This window comes from Tribolium castaneum, chromosome 5 (assembly GCF_031307605.1).
Source record: "Tribolium castaneum strain GA2 chromosome 5, icTriCast1.1, whole genome shotgun sequence".
NCBI lineage: Eukaryota > Metazoa > Arthropoda > Insecta > Coleoptera > Tenebrionidae > Tribolium > Tribolium castaneum.
In genome coordinates this window covers 6,285,954-6,301,174 of record NC_087398.1, presented here as the reverse complement: position 1 = coordinate 6,301,174, position 15,221 = coordinate 6,285,954, and the positions used below count along the sequence as shown (strand labels likewise).

Below are 15,221 nucleotides of genomic sequence, written 5' to 3'. Positions count from 1 at the left end.
CATCCCCTTATATCTCCAACTTAAGTTCAAAGACTAGGCTAATTTTATCGGGAACTGAATTTTGGGAATTTCGATAAAAAAGAAAGTTTGTTCAGCAGTAAAGTTTATTTGCTTATACAAATAAAAATGTGTTAAAAATAATTTATGAAAAATCCAGTCCTTTATTGTACATTTAGATGTTTACTGATGACGACACTTGCATCCCTGTTCCACTGGAATGGTGCGAGTATGTTTCCAACAGTTATGTTTTTTTGTAAAAATAGGAACTTGACGATAGGCTGTTTCACACGTTGGATTATACACCACTGTACAAAAACCCATCATGACTGACTCCTGGTGTGATCCAGTGGCGGGTTTACAAGTTATATTGTGGTACCTCTTTGGATATATCTCCTCATCTTCTGACATTTTTGGAACATCGTGTACTGTCCATTTTTCTACGCATCCTAACTTATTTCTCCTCTATAAATTACAAAACACTTAAAATATTTCGAAATAAGCAGCAACTCGATGCTTTTACTGTGTGTCCAGTTGGTATTCCACGAGTTTTTAGAGAATCATCAGTATCCTCTAAAAGCTGTATATCATGTTCGATTTGATCCCAAACATCATAATCGTCATAATTATTATTATCATAATTATTTATGTTATTTAAATAATTTATATCTGCCACCTCGGCAGAATCAGTGTCAAAATTGTAATCATTTATCGGCCACTGCTCTGCTGAATTTTTTGATAAAAATGAGAAGACAATCAATACCTGAAAATAAGAAACGTAGTGTAAAATGAAACAAAACATCTGACTCAGTTTCGGCACAGCCTGTATCTGAGTTGTTGTTAAGTATGTCACCTACGTATAAAACCTACTAATTGATTTTAATGGATAAATTAGATCATTTTCTTCCATGGCCCCTAAGGTCTTGTATAGATACATTAAGTTTGATTAAATGGAGAGAATTACGAATTCAAGTTCGCATTGTAGTGTTCTAAAGCCAGCAGCCTTGCAGGTATGTGTATCAGCATAGATAAATCGTTTAACAAAAAATTTAAGGCGAAAAAGTTTTAAACATGAAGTGATGCAGTTACAAATGTGTGAAACTTGGCGGACATTTTCCTGTATTGTTAGATCAAAACTGTGATTTTAATAATAAATGACCATGAAAAAACCCGAAGAAGACAAAAACTTCAGCATCAAAAGCGAAAACAGGTAAGTAAATACAGCAAAAAATTGCAAAAAAGATAAAACTTTCTTTCTGTAACTCCAGCTTTAATTCGACCAAATTTTTAACTGAACTGCAACAAAGTGTAATACCAATAGTTTTAAGATAAAATAGAAATTTGTATTTGATTTGCTATACAAGCTGGTCGGTAAATAACGCTACAATATATTTTTTGTTGTCACACTTTAAGTCATTTTAATTTATTAAACAAGACAATTTCGCATATTTGCCAATAGACTTAGGTTTATAATTTTATTTTAAGTGTTGCCTCATATTATTTAAACCGCATTATGGTGGAGGAGCCGGGTTATAGCATAAAGTTTTTAAAAAATGTACATAAAAAATCTGGCTTTTTGTACATCTACCTAGCTCATTTGAGACGTAAATAGGTCCAATATTAATTTGACCTTACAAGTACATTACCATATGCTTTATTGCTAAATATAGCACCGTATACTACAACGTCTTTATTATTTACTTGTGAATTAGTCTTGTGCGTTTATTTATAGAGTTTAGGGCACGTGCGGCTTATTAATCCCAATTAATTTTTAGTTGCAAGAATAAAAAAAGAAGAACCGGAGTGCATAAAATGGAAACAGCAACTGAAAGTCTAATTTTTGAAAATCATCGCTTTCTCAGCACGCTTTCGCTAGGAAAAAGGTAAAGTACTCACCACCAAAGGTAGCATTTTAGGACTATTTTAACCAACTAACCAACATTTTACTTGTATCTGCAATTTATACTTGCAAAATTATTTGCATTGCGTTGCAGATTACATGGCTCGCAGCGGATCATATCAACAGATTCAGGCGATTGGTGATAAAAGCGTTTTGACACGTTTACTGAACGATTGTGTCAAAACACTAATTACGTATATTGTTCGATTCAATATTAATAAGTCACACAAACCCGATCTGTATATTTTAGATAAAATTAAATTAAACGTGGGATTTGTGCTGGTATTAATTAAAAGCGTAATTCTTTGAAACAATATTTGCAAAAATGTTAACGTTTTCGTATCATTGGCGAAATACTGAGAAATTACAAAATGCGACAATTTTGTTAAACTTATCTTAGTCTACTTAAAAAATCATTTATTGTTCAGAGAACAACAACAGACAATAACGCTTACGCTCAATAAGTAGGTAATTACTAACTACTTAATTACTTAAATCAACAGACAATAAATAAAAATCAAATTCAATTTAAAATGAAAAAGTGCGTTTATTTGAAAAAATAATTGGTATTTTGGTAATGAATCTAAGTAGATCATAAAAATCAAAATTTTACTTTTTTAACAAAAATTTATTTTTTTTTAATTCGAGAATTTTATATAGTTAGAACTCGAAATTTTTGAACTGCGCGAAAGAATTGCCGGTCCTTGTACATAAGGTGTTGCAGACTAAAGTACCCAGTTTATTAATTAAGTAAAAAAACAAATTATTATTTTTATAATTCTTTATTAAAAAAAAAAAACGCTAAAATGAATTGTTACAAAATTTCTTTACACATTGTTCAAACTACTTTTTAGCGGTATGTGATAGTTTCTCCCAACTTTAAACTTGTAAAATAGTGTTCGAATTTTAGAAAAATATCGGAAGATTTGCCCCTGGGGACCCATGGCACCTTTCGTCAAAAATCATCAACTTTTGAACACACGTTATCATTTAGCGGCTGCGCCCGAGCTGCTCGCCAGTCGATCGGTAATATAGGAAACATACTGTCGAGAAAGATGGCGGCGTCAACGTCTCAACCGTCAGTCCCTTGGCCAAATTCCAAGGATGATTACGAATTAGGCAAAGTAATCGGTTAGTATTCACACAAATATGAATGAAGAAAAAAAAGTGCTTTCTTTTGGTGTGCCTTACCAGTGAAATAAGTGCGCCTTTGGCCAAAAAAACACGAGTTACTTCGGTTTGGAGGTTATGTACTTTTTTGGTGTTTTAATTCCGGTTCTGGTTTTCTACATTTTAGGAGTGTAGTCTTGTGTGGCGCAGTGCTAACGTTGAGAGAAACGAAAATTGTGAAATTTTCGACCGTTTCTGTGATTTTTCCGGAACAATTTAAGTGTGACAGTGTACCAATTTACTCAACTTCGAAACGTTATAATATTAATTTAAAACGAGTGATTTGTGGCGCACAATTGATTTCAGTTGACCTTATTCTGATTAGGTTAATTGTTTATTGGTTGAAACATTATTGTAAATTTCTCGAGAGTGAAGTTCATTGACACTGTTTCTCTTCGTTAGGTGTTGGAGCAACAGCAGTGGTCCATGGAGCGTTTTGTAAGCCCAGAAATGAGAAATGTGCCATCAAAAGGATCAATTTGGAAAAATGGAACACCTCCATGGACGAATTACTCAAAGAAATCCAAGCCATGTCCAGCTGCAACCACGAAAACGTGGTCACTTACTACACCAGTTTTGTCGTGAGGGAGGAATTATGGCTTGTCTTGAGATTACTCGAAGGTAGACCAGTTTTATTTAAAAATAAAGCACCATTTTACCATTTTTCGCCCATTCGCAAAACATGACATCGAAATTGGAGTTACGTTTTTATCTTTAGATAAGTTTTAAATTATCAGGAACTACAGTTAAATCATAAAAATTTAAATTAAGTACATTTTCACTGTTTGATAGTAACACTGTAATATTAAAAAAAAATTACTAAAAACCTTGCAGTTTCAGTTGCAAAAAATACCCAAGGAATTATCCCCTGAAATATTTTTTTTTCATTAGCTTAACACACAAGAAATTTAATTTTTCCCAGGTATTGTTCTCTATTTCCAAATTGTTTTTAACCGGACAATCAAACACGATTTCACAACCTTGTATAATTGCCTTTTTATGCTTTTATTTGTATATGTTCTGTGTTTTAAAATTAGATTACAATCACAGCTGAAATAGTCACACATTTGTTTGCAAACAAAAAAATACAGATAGAATATAAAATTCTAAATAGTATGATATGAGAAGGTTGAGCAACAATTTTTGAAAATTAAAAATATAAACATCCCCATATTTTTATTTTTATATTTTTTTCAAAATTTTCAATGCGGATATGGTTTAAAAAAAAAGTTGTAGGTTTTTAGTAAAGTACAGTCCTTCAAAAGAGTCCGCGAAACCAATCTAAATCTTAAACAGTTTGCGGAATTGAATGTCTTTGGAGCCTAAACCGTTTAAAACAGAGAAATAAGCTATTTATCGTGAAATTTAAATTATTAAAAATTAATTAGTTTCATAGATGTTACAATCGATGTTGTTTGTTATCATAATTATCGTAAAAATCAACTTTAGCCAAAATTGTATAATTAAGCAGTTAAATAATGAGAAGTGAAGTCACTGCCATTATTTTTTATAAATAGAATATTCCGCATTGTGATTTTAATTGTGGAATAGATTCCTGAATTAATAATCGTTCCATTTGTTTAAGTACCATAGGTAGGTACGTGATGTCATGTTATTTATTTTACAACGCTGCAAACAATCATTTTGTACGTTTTAAATGAAGCGGACAGAATCTACTACGTGACATGTCAATAAACACCGCAAACCCATCTCCCAATTTTTTTTAACTATTTTGTATTTAATTCTAAGGAGGAAGTTTGTTGGACATAATTAAGCACAAAATGCGCGTGGCAAACTGCAAACATGGAGTATTCGACGAGTCAACAATTGCCACTGTTTTACGGGAAGTTTTAAAAGGTCTAGAGTACTTCCACAGTAACGGTCAGATTCACAGGTATTTAAATCACTGTGATTTATTTAGGTGAGTTAATTCGCTTTTGGCTTCAGAGATATTAAAGCTGGAAATATCTTGCTCGGTGAAGACGGCACTGTTCAAATTGCCGATTTTGGAGTCTCTGCCTGGTTGGCAACTGGCAGAGACCTCTCCCGGCAGAAAGTCCGGCACACATTTGTCGGAACTCCTTGTTGGATGGCTCCAGAGGTCATGGAACAGGTATTTGAGTAGGAAAAAAAAGGGTTTGTTTAACAGGGTTTTCCAGGACCATGGTTATGACTTTAAGGCCGACATTTGGTCGTTTGGAATCACCGCCATTGAAATGGCGACAGGCACAGCCCCATATCACAAATACCCCCCAATGAAGGTACTTATGCTCACTCTCCAGAACGATCCGCCGAATTTAGACACAGGAGCCGAGGAAAAGGATCAGTACAAAGCTTACGGTAAAACGTTCAGAAAAATGATCACAGACTGTCTGCAAAAGGATGCATCCAAGCGGCCCACGGCTTCAGAATTGTTAAAGCACCCGTTTTTCAAAAAGGCGAAAGATAAGAAATACTTACAGCAGACACTGGTGGCTATAGGGCCGAGTTTGGAGACGAGGGTGCAAAAGGTGGGATTCAAACTAGTTTTTTTGTTTTTGTTATTTTGTATTGTTAGGCGTCGAAAAGGCAACCTGGCGCCTCTGGAAGGTTGCACAGGAAGGAGACGGGTGAATGGGTGTGGTCGAGTGAGGATGAAGGAGAAGATGCGGCCTCTAGTGAGAGCGACACTGACTCGAAACCCATGAATACGTTAGCGTCAGCTGGGTCGTCAGGGTCAGACCACGAAAGTAGTGAAGGTGACCCACCGCCGGTGAACCTAGTGCTACGAATGAGGTAATAAAAAATTGAAGCACTCGGTTTGCTCGTTCGTGGTGCAAATGTTGGATTTGTTCCAGAAATGCCAAGCGCGAATTAAACGACATCCGGTTTGAATTCGCCGTTGGGAAAGATTCGGCCGAAGGCATTGCCAGTGAGTTGGTGGGTGCTGGGCTTGTAGATGGTAAAGATATTGAGGTCATCACTCAAAATCTTCAGAAGCTTATTGATTCGAGAGACATGATAAAAGTTGTAACTTTTCCATTGGTAAGATTTGGTTGTATTTTCGCCTTTGATGTTACTGTCAATTTTTTTGTATAATAGAATTCAGGACTGACTAATAATGAAACTCCGGATGATAAGGCACTGATAGGATTTGCACAAATATCAATCACTGACTGAAACAGACTGGACCGTAATCGCTAATATATCTCCTGGAATCTACTGATCAAATTGTATATAGCCTAGGTAGGTTTTATAAATTAACTCTAATTTTATGCACTACCAAAAACGTTTCCGATTTGTTCACGTCATGATATTTTTATTAATTTATTTCGCGAAATTATGTTGTGATCAATAGATTTCAAGTATTTGTACTTAATAGTTTTTACATAGTTATTTGCAGCTGTCAATATAATTGTTACAATAAGGTCTATTATAGTTTATTCCAACTGTCATGTTTTTAAAGATTTTTATTGAACTGTTAGATTTTAAGGAAACCATATTGCCTTTTTTAGAAAAGCTAGAAATGTAACAGATTGGTTTTGCTTCATACTAAAAATATTTAATTAGTTTTAATACCTTGAATATGGCCTATGATACGGCAAGCCAATATGTTGATGAGTGATGAATATAATAATTTGTATGTGGGATTGGTAACGTTGTAAATATATTATTTATTTATTTCAATAATGTAGATGCAATATTAAGAAATGATCAAAAACAGTGGAGTACTTATTGTCTTTTTCGTAACTTAAGCAAAAGACTTGTATTTCCTGCCTGATACTTTCTTGTTCATCCTTCTCATCTCCAAATTGTTGAACGCAACGTGCGTACTACACAACTCCATAACTGAGTAATTTTATGATATTTTTATAGTAAAAAATTACAATAATTATGATTTCCCCCATGTTATTTGAGTATCAAAATTTTTGTAACCCATAATCTGTAACTCTCAATTTTAATAGAATATCAAAAACTCCAACAGTGAAGTCTAATATGATCCTCAAACAAAAATAAATATTCATTGTTATGCTTTGTGTTTTTTTCTTTCCTCTAAACCAACAACCTTATATCTGAGCACTAAAATTATTTATTGCCTCGCAGCATAATTCTTTAGAGAAAAACAACAGCGATACAAAACAGGTAATTTATTAGAAAAAATAGAAAAAATTTATTAATAAAAATAAACTGGGGTTTCGTAAGTTAATATTTTTTTGTACACTCCGTTAATTGGCATTTTGCGAATTAACCCATAGAAGTCGCGACAATGTTTAATTTCAAACTCTCGCAGAATATATTTCCGAGCTTCATCTCGCGCTAACTGCAACAAGGAGGGTACGTTTGGTATTTTGTCTAGTAAAGTATAATCAGCATTTACATTAGGGCTTTCCAAAAGACGACGTACTTTATAGCCGGCAAAAAATTTCAAAATTTGCCCATAATCTTCCGGTGGTTCATCCTTGCCAGCAACAGCTTCATCAATTGTTACGTTCACATCGTATATTAAAAGGGGCATAACGTCAAGGTGTTTTTCAACAACAAGATCAAATGTTAGTAAAAATTTAACTACATCACCAAACCCCCAATATTTATAGGAGTACACTAAGTCTCTATAATACGGTTCACAGCCGTAACTAAACAAAAATAAAAGTGCTTTCTGAAGAACATCCAGAGATAACGAGGCGCCATTATGAACAGAAAATAAAAATGCTGAAGTTATCACATGAGGGGCTGATGTGTAATATGAATTTGAATCGTTTTCTAAAAGAAAGCCTAAAATTTCTAATAGTTTCGTGACAGGCTGGTCCAGCTGGCCTTCCACAAACCATAACCACGACCATTGCCACAACTCAATATCAATATTTGATTCCCTCATTCGTTCAAAAACAATAACAGCGTACTCCAGTTTAACCGAAATAATATTTTGCCAGAATTTAAGGATGTCGCTATCAGTCATAGTGTAATCACGTTCAAGTCTCTTCAAAATATCAGGAACGAGAAACAAATTGAATTCCAAGGCGAGTATCAAAACGCGCATCGAAAAAGTAATCTCGTCATCTAGAGTATGATTGAATAAAATTTCCTGACTATCGTTATCAAACCACAGTAGTGCCCCTTCTAGAGGCAGATGGTTATGAATGTCTGCTATCCTAGCGTCCGCCCCATAATATAGTAACGCATACATGGCATCTTCACAACCGAGCTCAGAGGCGTGATGCAAAGGTGTCTTCCCATCAGAATTCCTGCAATTGACATCAGCCCCCATGTCCAGTAACATAGTGCAAATACGGCGATTACGCCCTGCAACGGCAGCATGTAAAGGGGTGCAGCCGAACTCGTCACCACGCTGTACATCAGCCCCCATTTCAAGCAGGCACTTTGTGAAGTATTCGGAACCAGCCATAACTGCTAACACTAACGGTGTCTGACCGTAAGAATTTATACAATTGATATTAACGTTTTGGGACAGTACGTAATCAAAGACATTTTTTCTGAAATTCAAGCATAAAACACTTGTGAACATAAACATAAATGTTACTTGTTGAAGATGATTGAAAGATGTAAGATACTATTATAATGCCTGGTGGCGATTTGGTGGTGGTGTTTCACGTAGGTTTTTAAAGTGGGGTCGTTGTGAACCACTAATGCGGCCAATTCCGACCATGTCTGGCAGTCCCTTTCGTCGTACCCGAACAAAGCCAAAACAGAGCGCTACAGTGGGGTTAGCACTGAATTTTACTATGCAAGGGATTTACCATAGAGCAGTAGCAGTTAGATATCAGCATTTCACTTTCCATTTTCGCCTTTTTGAAGCACAATCACATCGGAAAAAACACCCTTTTAACCTCAAAACACAAGAACCTCAAATTCAAAATATTTTGACAGCACTTTGATGAGTTGGTTACGCAGTATCCTGCCTTATCATCATAACCTTATTCTTTTGAAGGTTATGCTTTATTAATATTTTTTTAAAATCGTTCTTAATTAGGAGCAATGGTGTTTTTATCAAGAATTTACTTAGCAAAGATAAAAAGAGCGTCCCGAAAGTATCTGAAACAGGGCTTTCGGGATTCGCTGAAGGTGTTTGTGTCAGGGGGTACCGGAGGAAACGGATTACCAAAGTGATTAAGACAAACTGTCACGAACGCAACTTATAAATAATTTGTAGATTTGGGGGTGTGGGGGGCCAAGGTGGTGATGTAATTGCCGTGGGGAGTGATAACATTTCGCTACAAGATGTTTTCAAGCGAAATCAATCAAAAAGTTACACAGCAAAGGCAGGGAGACACAGTTCTCACAATTTCATACTTGGACCTCCTGGCGAAAGCCTGAAATTTGAAGTGCCTGTCGGCGTGACTGTCATCACAGAATTGGGGAAAAAAATTGGTAAAAACCACCTTCGATTTTCCCAATTCTTATATTTTATCTCCAGGTGAAATAAATAACAAAGGTGAAGAACTGTTGCTTGCCAAGGGCGGTACAGGGGGAAACCCCAAAAATGGCTATTTAGGGACGAAAGGGCAGGCATATCCTGTTATTTTTGATTTGAAACTGATTGCAGATGTGGGGTTAGTTGGGTTTCCCAATGCGGGAAAAAGCACCCTTCTTAAAGCTATCTCTCACGCTAAACCGAAGATTGCTAGTTATCCTTGTAATGACAGCAACTCATTTAGAATTTTGCTTAATTTAATTTGTTTAAAGTTACAACTGTGAGGCCTAACGTTGGTATTATCCAGTACAAAGATTTACGTGAAATCTCTATGGCTGATCTTCCGGGTCTCATAGAAGGGGCTTACGCTAACAAAGGAATGGGGCACAAATTCCTAAAACACGTAGAAAGGACGAAACTATTGCTACTAGTCGTTGACATTAACGGGTTTCAATTGAGCCCACAATACCCACATAGGAGCTGTCTAGAAACTGTATTACTTTTGAATAAGGTATAATTGTTTTCGTTCATCGGCATTACGCGATAAAAATAATTCATTTTTAATTAAATGAGGCGATTTACTTTAATTGGGTCAAATTTTAATGTGAGGCTCATTTGGCATTTCAGGAACTCGAATTGTACAATAAAGATTTACTAGAAAAACCATCAATGTTAGTTATCAATAAGATGGATACGGAAAACTCGCACCAAAAATATAGTGAAATCAAAGATTTGTTAAAAAATTTAACAGGTAAAAACATTTATTTTTGAAACGCTTTCTGTAAAGTTTCATAGATGCGGCAAGACAGTGCCCAGAGGAGATGAGACCGGAGAATTTTTTGAAATTCAGTGACGTGGTGGCAATTTCAGCCAAAGAAAAATCAGACGATGTTGAGCTTGTAAAACAACGGCTTAGACGCATGTTGGACGTTTTAGCCCAGTTGGAAAACGACGATTCAAAAACTTACGATGTTTATAAGGATATAAAGGATAATTTAAGCGAAAAGGGCCCTAGTCTAGTGTAACTAAAATAAACTTTATTTTTCTGTTTAACTATTTTGAGCATAGTTTAATTGCGTTAACTTTGTCCACCTGCAACTAATATTTTCCTTGACCACGTCATCAATAAGACTAGTTCCCAGCGGACATGATTTCTGAATTTCCACACTAGCATAATCATGTAAAACCCCTAACTTCGCTCTCCACCTCTCAACACCATTCCATGCAATCATGACCCCATTATCAAGACACAATTTCGGGGGAGGGCGCACAAACTTATAAGCCATTTCATCGCAAACAAGTTGTAGCCCCCTTGCAATAAAATTATTACAGGCGGCGCCCCCTGAAACAACCTAGGACAGATTTGATACAATTTAATTAAAACTATAACCACTACCAATGTTTGGCTATTTTCCGGAATCATTTCTTTCCTTCTGGCATAAACCATCGCCCTTTGCACCCTTTGGCAAATATGTCGGGTTACAGCCAGCTGAAAGCCGGCACATAAATTAAAAACGTCCGGTATTAAACCATCAGGGGGCACATCTATAAACACGCTGTATATCAACCAATTAATCAGCTCCCAACTCCCGGGTTACATACTATGTTTTTTCTCCTCTTCTAGTAAGTGTCTCCGAACTTGTGTTTTTAGGCCGGCTAGACTAAACTTGCAGTCTCTGTATTGAGTAAGTGGGATTGTGAATTTAAACTGTAGCGGGTTTTTTGCACGCGAAGCGGCCAATTCAATTGCTTGCCCCCCTGAGAGTTTAGAGAATTCTGATAAGTTTGTTAGTTTCATTCTTCTGGCGACTTTATCAAACGCTTCGCCTGGAGCATCGTCTCGGGTGCTACCAAGCAAGAAAAACCGGCCAACGTCTTGCGCTACGGCTAAAAGACAGTGCCCCCCACTTATTAAAAGGACCAAAAATGGGAACTCTACTGTCTTGTCATGCATGCGGGCTGTTAAAGCGTGAGCTTCCATGTGATGGATCGGAATAAAAGGCTTGTTGTAAAGGCGGCATAAGTATTTACCATATTTCATCCCTATTGTTAACGATAACGGCAAACCTACGATTACAAAATATAACTTTTAATAGAGATAATTTAGGTATTGAAAACCTGGCTTTACGGTTACAGCCACTGCTGATAAATCCCTGAAACTGTAATTTGAGTTTTTCACAGCCGTATTTACAACACTTTCTATATTTTCGCGATGTAGGTTTTGGGCTATGGGAGGAATTATCCCGCCATTACTAAAAAAATAATTCACAAAAAAATTAAAATGACGAAAGTTCGTACGCCAAATGTATTAAATGTTGAGAGTGAAGAGCCTCTCCTAGAATATTTCCTTCAGTATCAACTACAGCACAACCGGTGTCATCACAAGAGGTCTCAATGCCCAAAATGAGACTCCTTGCAGTGGAGAACTTCGAATTAAAAATTGTGTCCCTTGCAGTTTTTACAAACATTCTACACTTGGAACTAATGATATTCATTTTTAATCACTTGAACACGACTGTTATATCAGCGAATTAAAAAATTGCCAAAATTTAAAAATATTTTAAGGTTAAGTCTTCAAAAGCATGGTTGACATAGCTGTATTTTTGGTTGTCTAATCTAGAGAAATCATCATTCATCATTAATAAAAAATATAAAACGATTTTTTTCTGCAATATTCTTGTATTTGAATAACCCAATGTTATTGAAGAGATAATGGTAAAAATATTTCCTAGCATAAAATAATTCAGACTTTTTGATTGCACGTATTTTATACAAGGTGATACACGTAAGATGACGAATATTGCCTTTTGGGCTCGCAGCTTTCGTGAAACATCTACGAAATTTTGTAGCCTGCTTTAGAAAAATACTAATAATTAGTAATCAAAAGCAAAGAATAGAAGTTTTTGTTTTACTTTGTTAAATTGATAACAATAGCACTTGCTTGTCTTGTAAATCTATTACATTTAGAGAAATGTTAATTTGCATAATTAATTTTGAATTTAGAAGTCAGTATCTACTTATCAGAAATAATAAAAATTAGAAGGTTTATCTGTTTTGATTTTGGTTAACTAAAAATAATTATATTTTAGCAGTTTTTTTACCAGTTACTGATACAAGATGGGAAAAAATTAACTGTTTTCAAAATCATGTATGAAACTCTTGCAATGTCCACCCCCAAACTGCTGCATTAGCTGCCAGAGATGGGGGCGCGCCTAAGTTTAGCCAGATTTACTCAGCAACTTCGGGAAAGTCCAGTACAATAAATTAGAGGCGTCCTTTATGGCCTATTAAACGCCATATCTAATTTGATTTAAGGAACGCGCTGTAATAAATCTGGGCATGTTTGTTTATCCGGTTGTTTATTGTTCCCGGCCAAAACGACTGTTCCTGTTTATTAAAATCTGGACACCAAACCAAAACATCTTAATAACATTCCACCCTCAACTTAGCAAAATGAAGAATCCATTAACACAAAAGAAAGTGTGGAGAGAGCTAATGACACACACGTTAACATTCCGGACTATTAAAAGCGAGATTTATGTCCGAAAAAAAGCTGCTTTCCTAAACGTCTACAAATTGTCGAGGCGGCAAATGAGGCACATTTATCACCAGGCTAATACAGATTCGAGCTAATTTCGTACACCCGAATAAATCCGACATGCTGACACTTTTATTTGTTTGGATTTTTGAGGCTTACACTGGTTAAATCGGCCAACAAATGTGTGAACTGCACAAACATGAACATTTATTTTTACGATATGGAGAAATAATTTCCAAGCAATTTCGGGAATTACAAGCGCATCACTCTCAATTAACGAAAACACACCGCTTTAAAACGATCCCAGAGGAACTTTGCTGCTGTTTCCAAATTTTTTCCAATAAACCACGAGAGGCGACGCGACAGGCGGCCCCTGTCGAAAAACGGGGCCAAGTTTTTAGCAAAAACCGAATTTAATTTAGTTTTTCATTTATTTTCCTACAGTTTACGTTATGAAAGATGTATTTGTGTTTTTGTGACTGTCAAATAGGGAGGAAAACCGCATTTGTTGAATGCTGTACAAAATTTAGCACTTGGAATAGTTCGTAAAAGTTCGTAGCTTTCGAGCTACGTTCACACACATTTTTTCCTTAGATTTTCAAACAAGTGTTTTTTTTTGTTTTCGGATTGTTTTTGCAATTTTTCTAGTTTAGTAGCAAATTCTGTGAGAATAAATTGTGTTTGTCGGGAAATACGGACACATATCGTTGCCCATCGCACATTTGAACAGAATTTGGGGTCCTGTGGGATTAGCCCGGAATGTGACTACTGCGAGATTCTTTTAAAATAGCAGCGACTGCCTGCTGACAGCGTAGGTCGCAAGACGTACTGCCAACAGCTGATGCCTTGTAGGTGACAGGAGAGGCTTTTTGTATTTTAGGCGTTAAAAGTATCCAAATAACACTTCCATCACTATCTGAACCACATTTGAATACTTTCGAAAAAAATCACTACATTTTTATAAAAGCAGTGATTGATAAATGATAAATAATAAATGTATTACCTACATTTTTTTTGAAAAATTTTTATTAACTGTATCAACCTGTTCTTCATTCATAAAGTTGGTTCGGGTATTTGTAAATATACATCAAAATAAATAATAATAATAAATGGGTTTACCAAAATAATTTATTGGACACAAAATATCTCCGCCATTTTCTACAAGCTACGACATTTATAACTTGAATTATGAACTACAAAATATAGCCGTTGTAGTAATACCACTTATACTACTAAAATCTGTCTCGAAAGATTTAAAAAAAGCACACACGTGACTCCTAGTTAGTCCCGATCTTTAGTTTTTAAAAAAATCAGGCACTATCTAATAAAAAAGCTATTGTCAAATATCGACCGCAAATTTTGAATTTACTCAACGCAGTGGAAATAATTTTTTTTCATAAGCTAAATAAAAATTAAATAGAACGAAACGTTTCCAGCTCTAATTAAGAAACAGATCCACTTTACACAATGGAAGGAATAAATTATCGAGGTGTGATAGTGTGGGAAGCACCTGTTCGTCGTTTCACCAACCCGAATGCACGTCAGCTCGCATCGTGTCACTTAACACTTAATTTCTTGCTTTATTTTTACGTTTCTCCCCGTTAGCTAGTTACTTTAATAGAATAATTGATGGCCAAGTAAAGTGGTTTGCGTTTTGGTGCGATTTTCGTTGAAAAAATTGAAAATCCCACCGTTCGGAACGTTCGCGTTGAAAAAATGATATTTACTATCCAACGATATGTTTGTGATACAGAGATGAGTGTTTGTTAAAACGTTCGGTTTCGTTTAGTAAACATAAAGATCCCAAATGACAGTTTTCAAAATACGTACTAAACATTTCACGACTTGTTTGTTTTGAGTATGGAGGAGCAACTATTTAACTTCTCATAATCCTTTGGTGCGAGTCAATCAAGTGGCCGAATTTTAGAGTTTATTTAATGGCAAAGAGCATTAACGAGGTTTTTCGCTTGGCATGTTTATTCTATCTATTAACTTTTATTGTAAACCCCTGAGTTTTGGCCAGTGAGCTCCCAGAGTTATTTTTTGTGTCGTGCTTAATGGTTATTTATTCGACTTATTTTCAGGCTTTCTCTGGTGGTATTTTTGTGTTAAGCCCACCCACGTGCCGAGAACTACTTTAATTAATATATTTTTTGTAGTGTTATTTAAACAAATTATTTAATCAAATGCACTCCCAGCGGCAAACT

General features: G+C 35.5%; 4 protein-coding genes and 1 non-coding gene across 7 annotated transcripts; 2 read left to right on the top strand and 3 right to left on the bottom strand.

Annotated features, from left to right (window-relative positions):
* Positions 1 to 86: 86 nt before the first annotated feature.
* Positions 87 to 2,100, bottom strand: LOC107397978 (hypothetical protein). The gene is made up of 3 exons (XR_010334398.1): positions 1,894 to 2,100; positions 521 to 760; positions 87 to 462 (listed from the first exon to the last, which is right to left on the bottom strand). It is a non-coding gene; the product is annotated as a hypothetical protein (transcript).
* Positions 839 to 7,076, top strand: fray (frayed). Of its 2 annotated transcripts, XM_015980287.2 has the most exons (11): positions 839 to 1,007; positions 1,052 to 1,207; positions 1,773 to 1,880; positions 2,808 to 3,028; positions 3,470 to 3,688; positions 4,817 to 4,961; positions 5,015 to 5,180; positions 5,227 to 5,577; positions 5,625 to 5,842; positions 5,905 to 6,091; positions 6,149 to 7,076. In XM_015980287.2, exons 2-11 carry the CDS (start codon positions 1,152 to 1,154, stop codon positions 6,224 to 6,226), a joined length of 1,749 nt encoding a protein of 582 aa, XP_015835773.1. In that variant the 5' UTR covers positions 839 to 1,007; positions 1,052 to 1,151; the 3' UTR covers positions 6,227 to 7,076. The 2 variants fall into 2 exon arrangements, with proteins under 2 accessions (XP_015835773.1, XP_015835774.1); XM_015980288.2 differs by having other exon boundaries at positions 839 to 1,207.
* Positions 7,077 to 7,179: 103 nt separating this feature from the next.
* Positions 7,180 to 8,944, bottom strand: LOC100142497 (hypothetical protein). Of its 2 annotated transcripts, XM_001815704.4 has the most exons (4): positions 8,803 to 8,944; positions 8,586 to 8,758; positions 7,425 to 8,538; positions 7,180 to 7,367 (listed from the first exon to the last, which is right to left on the bottom strand). In XM_001815704.4, exons 1-4 carry the CDS (start codon positions 8,842 to 8,844, stop codon positions 7,221 to 7,223), a joined length of 1,476 nt encoding a protein of 491 aa, XP_001815756.1. In that variant the 5' UTR covers positions 8,845 to 8,944; the 3' UTR covers positions 7,180 to 7,220. The 2 variants fall into 2 exon arrangements, with proteins under 2 accessions (XP_001815756.1, XP_008193754.1); XM_008195532.3 differs by having other exon boundaries at positions 7,180 to 8,538.
* LOC107397977 (uncharacterized protein) lies at positions 8,915 to 10,529 on the top strand. The gene is made up of 6 exons (XM_015980289.2): positions 8,915 to 9,168; positions 9,216 to 9,433; positions 9,480 to 9,698; positions 9,749 to 9,987; positions 10,104 to 10,227; positions 10,272 to 10,529. The coding sequence occupies exons 1-6, from the start codon at positions 9,041 to 9,043 to the stop codon at positions 10,499 to 10,501; spliced, it is 1,158 nt and encodes a 385-aa protein (XP_015835775.1). The 5' UTR covers positions 8,915 to 9,040; the 3' UTR covers positions 10,502 to 10,529.
* Positions 10,492 to 12,083, bottom strand: Tcs4 (Threonyl-carbamoyl synthesis 4). Its single transcript, XM_969724.4, has 5 exons — positions 11,775 to 12,083; positions 11,595 to 11,728; positions 11,079 to 11,543; positions 10,873 to 11,021; positions 10,492 to 10,828 (listed from the first exon to the last, which is right to left on the bottom strand). The coding sequence occupies exons 1-5, from the start codon at positions 11,969 to 11,971 to the stop codon at positions 10,526 to 10,528; spliced, it is 1,248 nt and encodes a 415-aa protein (XP_974817.2). The 5' UTR covers positions 11,972 to 12,083; the 3' UTR covers positions 10,492 to 10,525.
* Between the last annotated feature and the right edge of the window lie 3,138 nt (positions 12,084 to 15,221).